Consider the following 14,249-nt stretch of genomic DNA (forward strand, 5'->3'; position numbering starts at 1 on the left):
TTCCTCACCCCTTCACTCCTTCAGTCTTCCCAGGTGGACACTTGACGACGACACGACACACGGTACTCACGACCACAGCCACGAACTACATTCCTTTCACCCACTGCCCCGTTAACCAGTTGACCCGGCCACTTTCGATCCTTACCGCACCGGTGCGAAGCACTTCAACGACCTAGAGTCAAATCTTCTATCGTGCCAGTTTGAAACTGCCCACCACCGTTACATTACATTCCTTCAATATCGAGTCGTCGTTCAATCACACTTTTGGATACCATTGCCTAGCAACCGCCAAAGAGAAAAAGAAAACAAAGGTATGTGTGTGCTATCCTTTGATTCATATCCAATGCATTGTCCTATTCTAAAAACAATAAACGTCATCATATTTCCCTAATTTAGACATGTGGGGGTGCCAGTGCGCCTCATGGGTTGGTTATGCGTGGAACACCCGTGCTGTTAAGCTACATATATGCATTCCTGCCTCTCATCCCTCTGGAGATGCATTCCTACTTTTGTCCTTCTAATACACTTCAAATTCAATATCCAAGTTGTCAATCAACACACGCTTTGCCAAGCACATCGCAATTATATCCTTTGCTAACCACCGCTGGTCGGATTTACAGACTGAACAATCATCCACTCTTTTCACCAAACGACAAAACGACAAAAAAAATAGAACCGGTCTTCTACATATTTTCAATCTTTCAATATGAAGACAACCACTTTCGCCGTTCCCCCCCCCTCCCTGCTTCAACTTGTTTCCGCTCACCCTTTGCGTACGTTATTACCCCCCCCCCCCCCCCCCCCCTGATTAATCTATAACTAACAAATATTCCTAGGCCGTCATGCTCCTCAGCACCAGAAGAAGGATGGCGATGTTGTTGCCACCGTTGTGAACACTGTCTACGAGAGGGCTACCAGTGGTCCCAGGGTCATTGTCTATGTGGACCAAGAGGGCTGGGCATACTCTACCGTAACTGAACAGGCCGCTGAACCGTCTCCTTCACCAGAAGTGGCTCCCCCGGCCGTTATCCCAGCGCCTGTTGTAGTTGCAGCTGCTGTTGCGCCAGTATCATCACCATCATCGTCATCATCTCCCTCATCCGGAGAGGGTAGTGGTTTCGGCTTCTCGTACACTCCATACAACAAGGATAACACCTGCAAGTCCCAGGACCAAGTCAGGACGGATTTCGCTGCCATCCCTAGTGGATACTCGCGCGTCCGAATCTACGGCACTGACTGCAACCAAGTCTCCAATGTTCTTTCAGTAGCCAAGTCCAAGGGTCTTACCATCTTCGCTGGTGTCTACAATATCGACAACTTGAGCCAGGAAATTGGTCTAATTACCTCAGCTGCCAACGGCGACTGGAGCACCTTCGACACCATCTCTATCGGCAACGAGCTCGTCAACAGCGGTGCCGCATCTCCCGAGAAGGTGGTCGCTGCGGTTAATAGCGCCCGAAGCCAGCTCAGAAGCGCAGGATACACTGGCCCAGTTGTCACCGTTGACACCCTCGTCGCCGCCCGCGCGAACCCGTCTCTCTGCGACGCCTCCGACTTCTGTGCCGTCAACTGCCATCCCTTCTTCGACGGCACCATCGAAGCTAAAGAATCCGGAGCGTTCCTTGAGCGTGAAATCCCCACTCTCAAATCCAAGCTCGCCAACCAGAACCAGGAGATCATCATCACCGAGACCGGATGGCCATCAAAGGGAGACACCAACGGCGCCGCTGTGCCGTCCTCAGAGAACCAAGTTGCTGCTATTAGCTCCATCAAGAGCAGCTTCTCGTCAAACCCAGGACATATCATCCTGTTCACTACTTTCAATGATCTGTGGAAGGTCAGCAGCCCTTCTCAGTTCTCTGCTGAGCAGTACTGGGGCTTCCTTGGTGACTCTCCTTCCGGCTAAGCAGCTAGCTGCGTATAAACCGCGCCCTCGCAACGGATTCTCTCCCACAGCAAAAACAAGAGTCAGAGACACTTTCGACCTGGGGGCGTAAGATGGGGTGATGTCGCTTTTTATTCGTTGAAATTTCTTGTACCGACGTACATACTTCAAACAACGGGGTTTAGACCTCTTGATTTACCTTCTGTTCTTTCTTCTATTTTTTTGGCGCGTCGATAGCTCACGAGCACATCGCGAATTCTTTGTATATATTATACCACTTTGTTGGGTCCTTGATGGCCCACCCCCCGCCTTTTAATGAAAATGAAAATGAAAATGAAAATGAAAATGAAAATGAAAATGAAAATTGAAATGAAAATGAAAATGAAAATGAAAATGAAAATGAAAATGAAAATGAAAATGAAAATGAAAATGAAAATGANAAATGAAAATGAAAATGAAAATGAAAATGAAAATGAAAATGAAAATGAAAATGAAAATGAAAATGAAAATGAGAATTACAAATGATTATTGAAAATATGTGATTATGTTGCTATTAAGTGAAGTGAGATGATGATAGCGAGGTGTTCCCCTCATTCTTCGATAAGTTTCTCAAGCGGAGAGTGAGTGAAGTGGTCATCAGAACCATCGACATAATAATACAGTCCTCGGTCCTTTTGTTCTCCTTTTTTGGGGGCTCCATCTCAGCCTGATTTCACATCAATGCTACAATGGAAAATCGAGGTGTCCATAATATGTGTTCTGAGGCATTGAATCAGATAGCGAACTTCATTGTCTGCATATTCATGATATCTAGTAATATATAGGTACCTATATATACCGTCATAACGAGTCATCATAGGGTATCTATCTCCTAATGCTCTTATCCACCCACTCAAATGTAGCGCTACTACTTCACGCAACCACCTCCGCCATATCATAATGACCCATCTGCTGGGCATGTGAACTCGCCTGTCCCTCCCCATATACCACAGCGCCACACTCATTACATTTAATAGCCATGCCACCCGTATCGGTAAAATAATGCCTGTCTTTCAGCTTCTTGCATAGCTCTTGCGCTTTTATCAGGATCTCGTCATCGTCGCTGTCCCATACCCTTTTATCGAATTCAGGGGGCGCGTCGGCTTTGGTATGAGGCGGGTCGGAGGGCGATTGTACGATCGTGTCGTAGTGGATGCCGGAGTATACGAGGATGCAGCGCGTGGGCCGGCCGGAGTTGAATGTGTCGACTCGTAAAGACTATTTGCGTTTGGTTGTTAGCACACATACAAAGTATAATTAAGTTCTTGAGGGGGCTGGTGGGGCGAGTTACCTGTACATCAATACTACAAATCTCCATATCAAAATGCTTCGCCAAAATACCCATCTCTATCGCCCCTCCCCACGCATCAGGAGTCTGTATCCACCGGCAATAATCATCTGGGTTCTGCTCCAGCACTACTTTGGTGTACAGTTCGGGCTCGTTGTGGATTGCACTGGCGACTAGGGAGCGTAGCTCTGGCATGGTTTGGTCGTCGCCTGGCAGGACGGCAGTGCCGAAGGCACGGAAGAGACAACTGTTGTCGTCGGGCATTACGCGGAGGACTTTTGAGGGTTCTTGATTAGGGAATTTGCTACTATTATAGACACGTGGAGAGGAACGAACCAAGGGTTGCCCCGCGCTCTGGAAGAGGGAGTTCTGGGACATCGCCTTCCATGCCTTTCCTGTGCAATGATACTGGTTTGTTCAAATTCTCCCCTGTTGACGCTTGCGATTGTGGTTGTGAGAGCCCAGGGATATTAGTGAAGGAAAATCCCTCTGTTGCTCCCTTGTGCGCTTTTTCCGACGTAGATGTACTTTGAGTAACAGGTCCACTTGTTTGCTCTGTCTCCCTCCTCGCCGCCCCAGCCTTCTCCTCTCTCGGGCTTATCGTAAGCTGCTCCCCATCGAGCTTCACCCCGAGAACGCTCAAGGCCTCGGATTTTGTGTACTGTTGTAATAATAACGGCCGTGGTGGGTATCCATATTTCACGTCGAAATTGGTGAGAGATGTGTTGGATGTTATTTGGGAGACTAAGTCGCCTATTGTGGCGTCTTCTGCGAGGGTGATTGTTGATGCGCCGCCAGGGCCTCGAAGGCGTGTTCGCATATTGTCGTTCAAACGTGAAATTTGCTAGATTTGGGAGAGAATGATGAAGATATCACGAAATCATGGTGATCTATCGGCGACGTAAAGGGAATGGCAAATGCAATGGAAAGGCAGTGGCAGTGGCAGTGGCAATGGCAACAGCAGTGGGAATGAGGAGACAAGGCTGGATCTCAACCTTAAGCCTGCCGAGTACTACGTCAGGTGCCGGGGGGCCTTAGCTAATCCTTTATGTAAGCTTCAGGGTCAGTCACGTGTCGTGGCTCGTGCACGTTGGCCTTGGACGCGAAAGGCGAACAGGCGAAAGGGAGCCTCGAACGTTTTCGCGATCGCAGAGCATCGTTGTTTTGATTGAGTCGATTGACAGCCCAAGTTCCATACCTCACGCAGAGGAGTACGACTTCTGAAGACGTGGCGCAATGGCCTCAGAACAGTCTGCCCCAGCTACGGATGCGCCAAATGTCGAGCCAACCCCGACAATTGAGACGTCTGTGGAGGTGAAGACCGAAGACACTGCGATTGCGACTCCAACTCCAACTGCCACTGCGAATGCGACTGCGGGGGCTGAGGACGATGCGAACGCGACTCCATCGCAGACGGCCCCGGCGCCGCCCCTAGCGACTGGCCTTAACAAACAAGCGCTTGATATTCTAGATGGAATTGTAAGGCGGCTGAGCGATTATAAAGATCCAGAGGAGTACGTCCAAAGCCAGGTTCCATTGCCAATTGGTTGGTTGCACGCTTGGAAGTCGAGCTAATGTTATGGGTGATAGTGAGCATGAGGTAGCGCTCCCTTTCCAGCGCATGCTCAATAAGCGGAATTTCCCAACGTACTTCGAGATAATAAAGGAGCCGATTGCCCTCAGCACCATTCGCGTATGTAGACCTCCTCAAATTCTATCCCAAGCTGCGGAGCCAGTACTAAAACCCAGGCTAGAGTAAAATCCTTAAGAAGCAATACCAGAATTACAGAGAGTTCGTCCGGGACTTCGCTTTGATCTGTCACAATGCCATGGTTTATAATCGACCTTCATCCATCGTTTACAAAGATGCCGTCGCTCTCCAAGAACTTTTCAAAGCCGAGTTGCAGAAGTTAGTTGAGCAGAAGGTCTTGACCGAGGAAGAAGCAGAGCTTCCAGATCTTGGTGAAATACCTCCCGCCGACCCCTCGCCGCCTCCTGAACTAGAGGATGAAGAACCCGAAGAGGACGAGGACGAGTCAGACGAGGATGAAGAGGATGATGGCACAGATGACGACCGCCCGCGAGGACGGCGGAATAAGAGAGGGCGGCGATCTTCTGGCGCTGCTAAACGGGACGGAAAGGTCGACGACGATAAAAAGGACCACGAGTCCCAAAAGAAGAGAGGCAGGCCACCCAAGGTCCATACTCCCATGGAAGCTCGAATCAGCGCACTTCTGAAAGGGTTGCGCAAATTCAAGAATTCCATGGGCGATCTTAAGATCTTGCACTTTGAGAAGCTGCCAGATAAATCGGTCATGCCAGAATATTACCAAGAAGTCAAGAATCCGATAGCCATGGACTTGATTAAGAGAAAGGCGAAGAGGAAGAAGTACCAATCCGTGGATCAAGTGTTGAAAGATCTAGAACTTATGTTTGAGAATGCCAAATCGTACAATCTGGATAGCAGCCAGGTGTATAAAGATGCGGTTGATCTGCAGAAAGAGGCTAGGATAATCGGCGAACAAGAAAAGAAAAAGCCGGACACCGATTTCCTAGACGAAGATGGAAGGCTGCCACTGTCTGAGATTATGTACAATGGGGAGTTGTGGAAAGTGGGAGATTGGGTCCATTTGTTAAACCCCAACGACGTTACCAAGCCTATCGTGGCCCAAATCTTCCGGACGTGGCAGGATCAGGAAGGGCAGAAATGGATCAACGCCTGTTGGTACTACCGCCCTGAGCAGACCGTTCATCGTTACGAGAAACACTTTTACGAAAACGAGGTGGTGAAAACTGGACAATACCGAGATTCCAAAATCGAAGAGGTTGTTGATCGCTGCTTTGTCATGTTCTTCACCCGATACAACAAAGGCCGCCCTCGAGGATTCCCCGCTGATAAAGAAGTCTATGTGTGTGAGGCTCGCTACAACGAGAAGGAGCATGTGATGAATAAGATCAAGACGTGGGCTAGTTGTGTACCGGATGAGGTGAGGGATAGGGATTATGAGATGGATCTTTTTGATGCCCCGAGGAAGATGAAAAAAGTTCCAAGTCCAATCAAGCACCTGCTTCGAGAAGACGCAAAGGAGGAGGATTCCATTCCGAAACCGACCTGGGGAGCCCCCAATGCCCCACCGATTGTTGGGGCCGTTCACAAACGCCCTCGCCAAGATAATGTGAGTTGAAAACTGGTTTATTTTCAATGACAAACCGCAATCCTAACATCTAACTTTAGGAATCTCCGCCCCCTGAGCCAACCCCATCACCTCCACCACCCACACCTGAACCACCTCGCCGGTCGGTGGCTCTTGATCGTCCGCGATTCGACTCGCAAGGAGATGTTGCCATGTCTGGTACGCGAGCCAGTGCCCCTCTTCCCTCCCCAGCTGCGAGCCGAACCACAGCTCCAACTCAATATGGTCAATCATACGCAGCGGCTCGCCCATCGCCCTCACCTGCTCCTTTAGCACAACAAACATCCTACGGAAGCCATAGCTCTAGTAGCCTCCCGCCCTCAACACATACGCCACTCTACCAACAGACCTCTTACACCCCTCAATTCACTTCTGGCGCAACCCCAGTCGCTCAACATGCGACTCCGCTTACCAATTATGGTCAATATCAGAACAGTGCTTCTGTGACCCCAGTGCGCAGTATTGCACCACCCCCGACAACTCATACACCTCATACTAATGCCTATAATCCTCCTCGTCCTGTCGAGGTCTATACCCTATCAGAGTCTGCAAATTTGTCCATCCCCGCCGATATTCGTGGTCAATTCCAACAAGATGAATACGGCAAGGTGATATTCTTCACTGCGCCTCCCCTGGACATCAATCCTATTCCCGAGGATACTCAAAAACTCGGCCATAGCCTACGCTACCTCGCCGACAAAGCACGTAGCAAGGAGGCAGAGGCTAACAAACGAAAAATCCGCGAGACCCACTTAGAGGCCGAGGCGAGTACAAAGATCAAGCGCATGAAGGCCGACGGTGATGGTAAAAGACAGTGGATTATAGACCAGAAGCTGGCGTCCTTGGAAAGCTGGATGAAGGATATGGACAATGGCACCGACGAATTGTATAAGCAACTGCATGGGGAAAAGTGGAAGGAGGTAAGGGACCTGGATCTGTGTAGGCTTGCTGTGCAACAAGAGGATGCGTCCACGAGGAAGAAGCGAGCTGAGAAGTTTAGAGAGGAGAGTAAAGAGCGGATGGAGGTCAAAATTACGGGACATAAATGGATTTGAGCTTACCAAGGATGATGTGATTTGCTCTAGGTTGTATGATTTGGCGTAAGAGGTGTGTATTATAGGGCGTCTGAAGGGGTGGTTGGGGGAGTTGTGATAGTCAGAAGGCATCAAACAAAATCATTGAACCTAGCATCCGTTCCAGTCCACGTGGTTTAAAATTGAACCTCAAATTGGGTAACATGGCTCTAGACCGGGCCATGACTTGTCATTGCGATCATGGGGTTAGTCATATTATATCAAATGAGACTGAAGATACTTGGTATCGGATCCATGGCGGCTGGTTCAGAAATATACAACCGGGAAAACTAGTTCAAGTAAAGCACTATATACTGCGAGGTTTATAACTCCTAGGAAAAGTAATTTTGCATGTTGCCTATCTAACTCATTCGATCTGGAGCAGGGCTTGTTATCTGATACCCAGCAACCGACTTTAGAGTAAAACTAAGCATTCTCACCATCCTAGCTTCTCAATAATACTCATAACCTCACCCGCCACAAACTCAGGATCATCAGAGTGAATAAAATGGCCACAGCCCTTTGCAATAGCGACACCCTGGCACCTCTCTGGATCCGTAATACGCGTAAGCCCTTTATTATACTTGGCCCAATACCTATATATAAATTAGCATATCGATCCCACTGCCATTCACAATACAAAAACTCACGGATTAGTAAACCTCATAGTCAAACTCTTCGGCGTCCCCATCCTCTCCAACCCACTCTCCGCAAACACCTCAGGATCATGTCCTACAACATTCAACCAAGGTCCTTTCCCCGCTGGTCCCACCAGTTTGGGGCTCTCAGCACTCGGTAACAACGTTCTCCCACTCCTTCGATCCAAATTCTCGGCATTCTTTACACCAAGATCAAACATAGCAGCGAGTCGATCCCTCGCACCTCTATATTGCATCAGCGTGCAATCATCCGCAACCACCATGTCAGGAGTGAAAGAAGGGTCGTCCGGATCCGGGAGGAAATCTGAGAAATTCGCGTTCGCTATGTTAGAATCGAGGAATATGGCGCCGGATACTAGACCCGAGTGGTGTTGCGCGTAGAGACGGATGATAGGGCAACCGATAGAGGAGCCTATCATTAATAGCTGTAGTTTTCCATTCTCTATATCTTTTGCGTCGTCGGCGAAACTAAATTTCGTGGCTGCAATGACATTGATGATCTCGTGCAAGTCCGCTACGACGTCGAGGAAATCGTGGCCATCTTCTTTTCCGGGGCTGCCGTCGATAGGGTCCCGTGCGGTTGTTAGTCCTTGGCCGTAGCGGTCGTAGGTTAGACAAGCTGGGTGCGAGGGGAGTTTAGTGCGGAGAATGTTTATGCTGGGGGTCCAGGAGGCGGCAGGGAGGCCGAGGCCATTTATGAAGATTATCAGGTGGGTTGAGGGGGAGGAACTGGGGTTGGCGCCTGGGAAGAAGGTATATGATATTGGAGCCGTGGGTTTGCTTGGTATGGTGAGGTGGGAGGGATCAGGTGAGGTGCAAGATGATGATGTTGTTGATGATGGCATGATTGCAATGTGATCGGAAGGTGTTGTTCTATATCTGTTAAATCCTGTTTTTGAAGGCGCTACAGGAGAAGAGGAATATAATTGACTCACGGCCCTGCCTTCTTGGATATTTCCCGATTAACGAAGACTACTACGAGGGTAGTTGATATATTAACTACCTAGAGTATGTATAGGGGACAGGAGCATAAACTACTACTTCGTACAGTTGACGCAACGCTACGTAGCGCCAGAATATGTGACTGGCTCGCTGCGGTGCTGGATATGTGGTCGGGGTTGGCTCTATAAGAAACAGCCCCCAGGTCTCGCTCTCACTGACCGTCAGCACTTGCAAGTCACTAACAGTCACCAACAAATCAATCTACTTCGTACCTAGGTATAATACAACACCCCTATGCGTACTACTGTATTAATTAGCACGAGTACTGTATAAGCAGCCGCCCCGTCGCCCCAAATCAGTGGCAACCATCAACACGAACTTCCATTCAACATTACTCTTTCTAGCTACAGATTTAATTACCACCTCAATAATACGTCAATATCACACCTTTACAATGGGTGATCCTGAGCCCTGCAAGGGTTGCGGCCATCCAATATCTAATAGTGCTCCCGAATGCATTTGTGGAGAAAAGACCCGGTACTACGTAACACTACCTCTATCGTCTCCGTCACCTTCCCTAATGCCTGAACCGAAACTTGAACTAAGTGCATCACCGCCAAAATGAACACCGATCCGGAGAGCAAGGGTTGAAGATAGAACATAGTTTAGACCAACAAGAACTCTTTCTAGCCTTTGTAAATTGTGGCCGTCTCCTACATTCTGCCGTGAAGTTGGTAGCCAAGGGAGGGGGGGACTCCGCAAGGGCATTTATAGGGCGAGTCTGATGGAATATAGCTTGGAATTGACTTGAAGGCTGGGACTTCAAACCAAATCCGTTGTGGTTCTGATTTTGACAATTGAGATGATCGAGGACTCCTCCCTAAGCTTGAAACTTTCTAATTATTATCTCTTAAAGCTTCCCGACAAGCAACTTTTCCCAAAATTCCTTGATCTCCTTTATGCCAGAAATTGTTTTGACTTGGGCTCCTGATTTCTGGGGCCTTTTATTAAAGAACGGTCGCGGATTCGTTCATTATATACAGGACTTCATTCACTGTCGTAGCGTAGAGTTGGATGGAGGAGGTAAGGTTAGTGATTGAGGTTGGTTGGACGACGGATTCGGTGCTCCCCTCTCAATATCCCACTAGGACCATGGAGGACAACAACAGTAATTGCAGTCCGCAAAAAAAAAAAAAAAAAGAGCAAAAAGTAATTAAACGATACAAAATGTAAAAATAAAAACATACAACAGCAGGTATTCGCTGGTGGTCACCCACCCAACTACTAATCTGCCGATCTGAGGCTTGTGTATGGCAGAGCGGACGGGATGCCCATTTCTCCTCAGTCTATGGTCGTATGTGACAGCTATTTGCTTAAATCAATATATATACCGGAGAGGTCGCACACCAGGACTAGCTGACATTCGGGCAAAACTTACTCCAATATAGTACTATTCCTATCGCTTCCAAGCGATGGACAACAGAAATGTATGATCGAAGGATATACGTGGGATATATTCCCGCCGATATCTAGACTAGACTTGCCCTTCTTCGTACAAACGTGGAGTCGCGACGGCATGCGAAACAAGAATATCGTCAGACCCATCAATTTGTATGGATTTTTGCTATACCTATGCCATCCCACTTTCTCCATTGAATCGAATTTTTAGCTACCTTAGACTTATTTAAATGCCTGTAGCACACCCATGGCAAAATTTGAAGTGCTGCCTTTGTCTTGATCGCAATGATTTTCTTGCTGCAGGGAAAAAGAGTTCGTGCTAGCATTGACAAAACCAGTTATCAAATGAAGAACTCCCCATTGTCCTCAAACATATTGAGATGTTTCCCACACTGGTGCCAATGCTTTATCTCGCCCCTGCGGTTCGTACGTCTCACTCCTCGACTCTTCGAGTCTTTTTGCCGTCTCAGAAGAGATCGCTTTGTACCAATTCGGGCCCTCAGAATATCCAATGCCAAGTCTATCTCTGTAAACCTTGTATAGATGTGGTAAGAACCAAACATCTTGTTCACAATAGGCTTTGATCTCTTTCTTCAAAGGCCGCTCGTTAAAGACTTCGTAGCAGCCCCCAAGCTCTGGAGCAAAAAGACGCCGACCTTCTTCTTTCGCGAGTTCCCACTTTATCTTCTGATCCTCTGAAAGATTCGAGTCCTCTTTGATGCATTTCGCCAGCCCATGGACCATTTTCTTGCCGCGAACATTGCCCTTGCGAGCTGCATTCTCCATGAGTTGCAAATCCATGACACCCTGCAGCCTGATACCAAAATTGCTAAACAGAGCGTCAGAGTCATTGCGGACGTCGAAAATCACTTTGGTTTGCGTTGGAGACTCGAGAATATCTTTTAATGTTTTGGATTGGTTGTTCAAAGCGAGGGTAGTTGAGGAGGTATTGAATGCCGCAGATCCAAGCGTATGGATATCGATTAGATATAGATGATCAGGGTGAACGCCGCCATAATTTACGAGTAGTGTGAGAAAAGACACAGTTCCATGGCGGGAGAGATTTATCCCTTCAAGATCGATATACAAGGTCTTAGGTTCCACCTGATTGATCAGCTCCCGGATAAGAAATTGCAGCGAGTCAATGGAGTCCACAACCGTCGGGGTGGTCTGTTCTGGCATCTGCGCCATTATCCTCAAAGCCACAGTGATCTTTTTGCGAGTTCATTGCTTGGAAGTCAGAAACGAAAGCGCGGGGTATAAAGACATGCTGACACGATGCCTCCACGTGACAGAGCCACCAACTTGGGTGCCTGGTGAGACCAGGAAAGCACGTATTGGCTTGTTAGCAAGCTTCTTCTATTTGTGGTACTCGCTCATATATATACCCCACTTGATCGTCCGATATAAACTTCTCCAAAATAGGTAATAATAATAATAAGTAGCGTACGACCATTGCTCACAACCCAACTTGATATAGGGATTGCATCAATCTTCAGATGTCGCGCATTATAATTGTCAATCATCAGTCGATTGGCTGTTGAATCGTGTAGATCTCTTGCTGTTACATCTTGATTTCTGGTATAGACCGATAATAATGCCACAACGCCTTCCCAATGCTTCCCAGACCATGAGTCTAAACACCGTATGATTCAGAAATCCCACAAACACCACTCCCTTTTAGGAGGCACCAGCGGCATGGCGCCATTTTGAAACATGCCCGTCTGCATCATATGCATATACGCCGCCTTTGTGTTTTCATCATATGCCTCGTCTTCCAGCTCTGTGTCCTTATAGTAGGGTGGTGGCCCATCGGGAAACCAGATCTTCGCCCAAGTTCCATCCCTATTCTGTACGCCTGGTTCACCGTCGCGATATATGACCCGTTTGCCTTTAAACATAGTCAATCTTCCACTGCCATCCTTGGAGGCATAGTTACTCAGGGGCGGGTGTTGAGAGCCTTTCCCAGCATGGCCATTGACAACTGGTTGAGCTGGGGTACCAAAGGGGGTTGCGCCTGATGGCCCGGCTCCTGCATTTCCAAATGGATTTGGGGGTGCTGTAGGAGTCGGTTGAGGCGGACCGAAGGGGTTGGGAGTAGCAGCACTAGCAGATGAAGGTGCTCCAAAAGGATTCTGCTGTTGGCCTGTTGCTCCTCCAAACGGAGTTTGAGTTGCGGGTTGTGATAGGGCACCAAAGTCAGGTTTTGAAGGAGGCGGTCCGCCGAAAGGCTGAGACGTGTTTGACGCGAATGGATTGGGCTGGGTCTGTGAGGTTGATGTGCCAAACGGACGGGATTGGCCAAGTTGTGATGGTGCACCAAACGCACTGGACTGTGCTGGTTGTGATGGGGCACCAAACGCACTGGACTGTGCTGTTTGTGATGGAGCACCAAATACACCAGCCGGAGCAGGCTGTGATGGGGCTCCAAAAGCGCTCGAAGTTGTAGGCTGAGAAGGCGCCCCAAACGCATTAGTACTGGGTGGCTGATTTTGCTGAGAAAAGGGAGCGGGCGTGCCAGCAAATGCTGCGAAGCCCGATGCTGAAGGGCCAGATGTTCCTGGCGCTTGGCCAGCTGATGGGGCCCCAAACGGGTTTGGTTTTTGGCCTAATGCGGAGGGTTGCCCGAACCCTCCTGTCGCTCCAAGTTGTGAAGGAGCCCCGAAGGCCTGGGTCGGTGCTCCGAATGGGTTTGGTTTTGCACCAAGAGCTGATGGTTGACCGAATGCGCCGGCGGCTCCAGAAGGCGCTCCGAATGCTGATATACTGGCTGGTTGACTTGGGGCTCCAAAAGGATTCTTCGCAACGGTAGGTTGAGAGGCGTTGGTGCTAAATGGATTTGATGATGGACCAGCTGCAGCTCCTTGTGCGCCTTTGCAAATATCTATTCTATTGGGGTGCTCTTTCTCGGCGTTTATTATAAAATTGATGGCCCCATCGACATCATTCAATGCAGTCTGGATCTGCTGCTCCGACGCCTGATACAACGCATCGGCTTCTTGGACCTATCCCAAGTCAGTAACCAACCATTTTGAATGGGAAGGTGTCCTACAGCTTGTTGTGGGTTACCTGACGCGATCCCTGCATAATGCGCAAGTCGTATTTCTTCGAAGCTCTTTTCTCGTTGCTCCCCGCCAAATAATTGTGCGGGGGCATTCCTTCCAGGCCCGTAGGCAGACAGAATCCATTGTGGTCGTTCTGAAGACAAATCCGTCACGATGTGATCTTTGTCGAGGGAGAAGGGTAGTTGTCCTGTCGACGAGCCTTCAATATCAGCCTACCCCAAGGTAATTCGTAGGAGATGCTTACTCGCGGCCTGACTTTGATGATATCCAACATTGCGCCGAGGGTTCGAGGTATCTGGGGTCTGGAGGGCTGCAAAACGATTGCCCGTGGCCACGCCGTTTGATTGATGTAGAAACCTGCACCTGTCTACCCCTTATATTTAGCTTCGAAGCCTTATCGCTGATATATTTGTACCAACCTCCATTTCGGCATGTGCCTTGCTGCCAGAACTTGCAAACTGCTGGGGGCATTCTCCCAGTCAAAATCGGGAGCGTGGGCTAATTGTTCTGTGGAGGCGCATTGCTGGGCTTCATCGCATACTCGAAGGCGTCGCAATTGACTCGAGGTTGAGGAAAATGGTGATACGGAGACTGTTTGCGAGAGGCCGAGCGCTTGCGCCGCGTAGAATGCCCTATTTGGAGAAGG

At 48.8% G+C, this 14,249-nt stretch overlaps 6 protein-coding genes across 6 annotated transcripts; 2 read left to right on the plus strand and 4 right to left on the minus strand.

The window, feature by feature from the left end:
- Positions 1-706: 706 nt before the first annotated feature.
- BP5553_10332 (Glycoside hydrolase) lies at positions 707-1,906 on the plus strand (the record flags this gene model as incomplete). Its single annotated transcript, XM_032018955.1, has 2 exons — positions 707-773; positions 837-1,906. The coding sequence occupies 2 exons, from the start codon at positions 707-709 to the stop codon at positions 1,904-1,906; spliced, it is 1,137 nt and encodes a 378-aa protein (XP_031864979.1).
- Positions 1,907-2,797: 891 nt separating this feature from the next.
- BP5553_10333 (uncharacterized protein) lies at positions 2,798-4,032 on the minus strand (the record flags this gene model as incomplete). The annotated part of the gene is made up of 3 exons (XM_032018956.1): positions 2,798-3,142; positions 3,216-3,487; positions 3,549-4,032. The coding sequence occupies 3 exons, from the start codon at positions 4,030-4,032 to the stop codon at positions 2,798-2,800; spliced, it is 1,101 nt and encodes a 366-aa protein (XP_031864980.1).
- A 416-nt stretch (positions 4,033-4,448) lies between these two features.
- On the plus strand, positions 4,449-7,461 carry BP5553_10334 (Bromodomain-containing protein; the record flags this gene model as incomplete). The annotated part of the gene is made up of 4 exons (XM_032018957.1): positions 4,449-4,726; positions 4,803-4,905; positions 4,967-6,388; positions 6,448-7,461. The coding sequence occupies 4 exons, from the start codon at positions 4,449-4,451 to the stop codon at positions 7,459-7,461; spliced, it is 2,817 nt and encodes a 938-aa protein (XP_031864981.1).
- A 454-nt stretch (positions 7,462-7,915) lies between these two features.
- Positions 7,916-8,983, minus strand: BP5553_10335 (Uncharacterized protein; the record flags this gene model as incomplete). The annotated part of the gene is made up of 2 exons (XM_032018958.1): positions 7,916-8,075; positions 8,130-8,983. The coding sequence occupies 2 exons, from the start codon at positions 8,981-8,983 to the stop codon at positions 7,916-7,918; spliced, it is 1,014 nt and encodes a 337-aa protein (XP_031864982.1).
- A 1,921-nt stretch (positions 8,984-10,904) lies between these two features.
- On the minus strand, positions 10,905-11,729 carry BP5553_10336 (uncharacterized protein; the record flags this gene model as incomplete). The annotated part of the gene is made up of 1 exon (XM_032018959.1): positions 10,905-11,729. The coding sequence occupies one exon, from the start codon at positions 11,727-11,729 to the stop codon at positions 10,905-10,907; it is 825 nt and encodes a 274-aa protein (XP_031864983.1).
- A 461-nt stretch (positions 11,730-12,190) lies between these two features.
- BP5553_10337 (uncharacterized protein) lies at positions 12,191-14,074 on the minus strand (the record flags this gene model as incomplete). The annotated part of the gene is made up of 4 exons (XM_032018960.1): positions 12,191-13,543; positions 13,591-13,802; positions 13,848-13,970; positions 14,023-14,074. 4 exons carry the CDS (start codon positions 14,072-14,074, stop codon positions 12,191-12,193), a joined length of 1,740 nt encoding a protein of 579 aa, XP_031864984.1.
- Positions 14,075-14,249: the final 175 nt, after the last annotated feature.

Source organism: Venustampulla echinocandica (genome assembly GCF_003357145.1).
Source record: "Venustampulla echinocandica strain BP 5553 chromosome Unknown scaffold_14, whole genome shotgun sequence".
NCBI lineage: Eukaryota > Fungi > Ascomycota > Leotiomycetes > Helotiales > Pleuroascaceae > Venustampulla > Venustampulla echinocandica.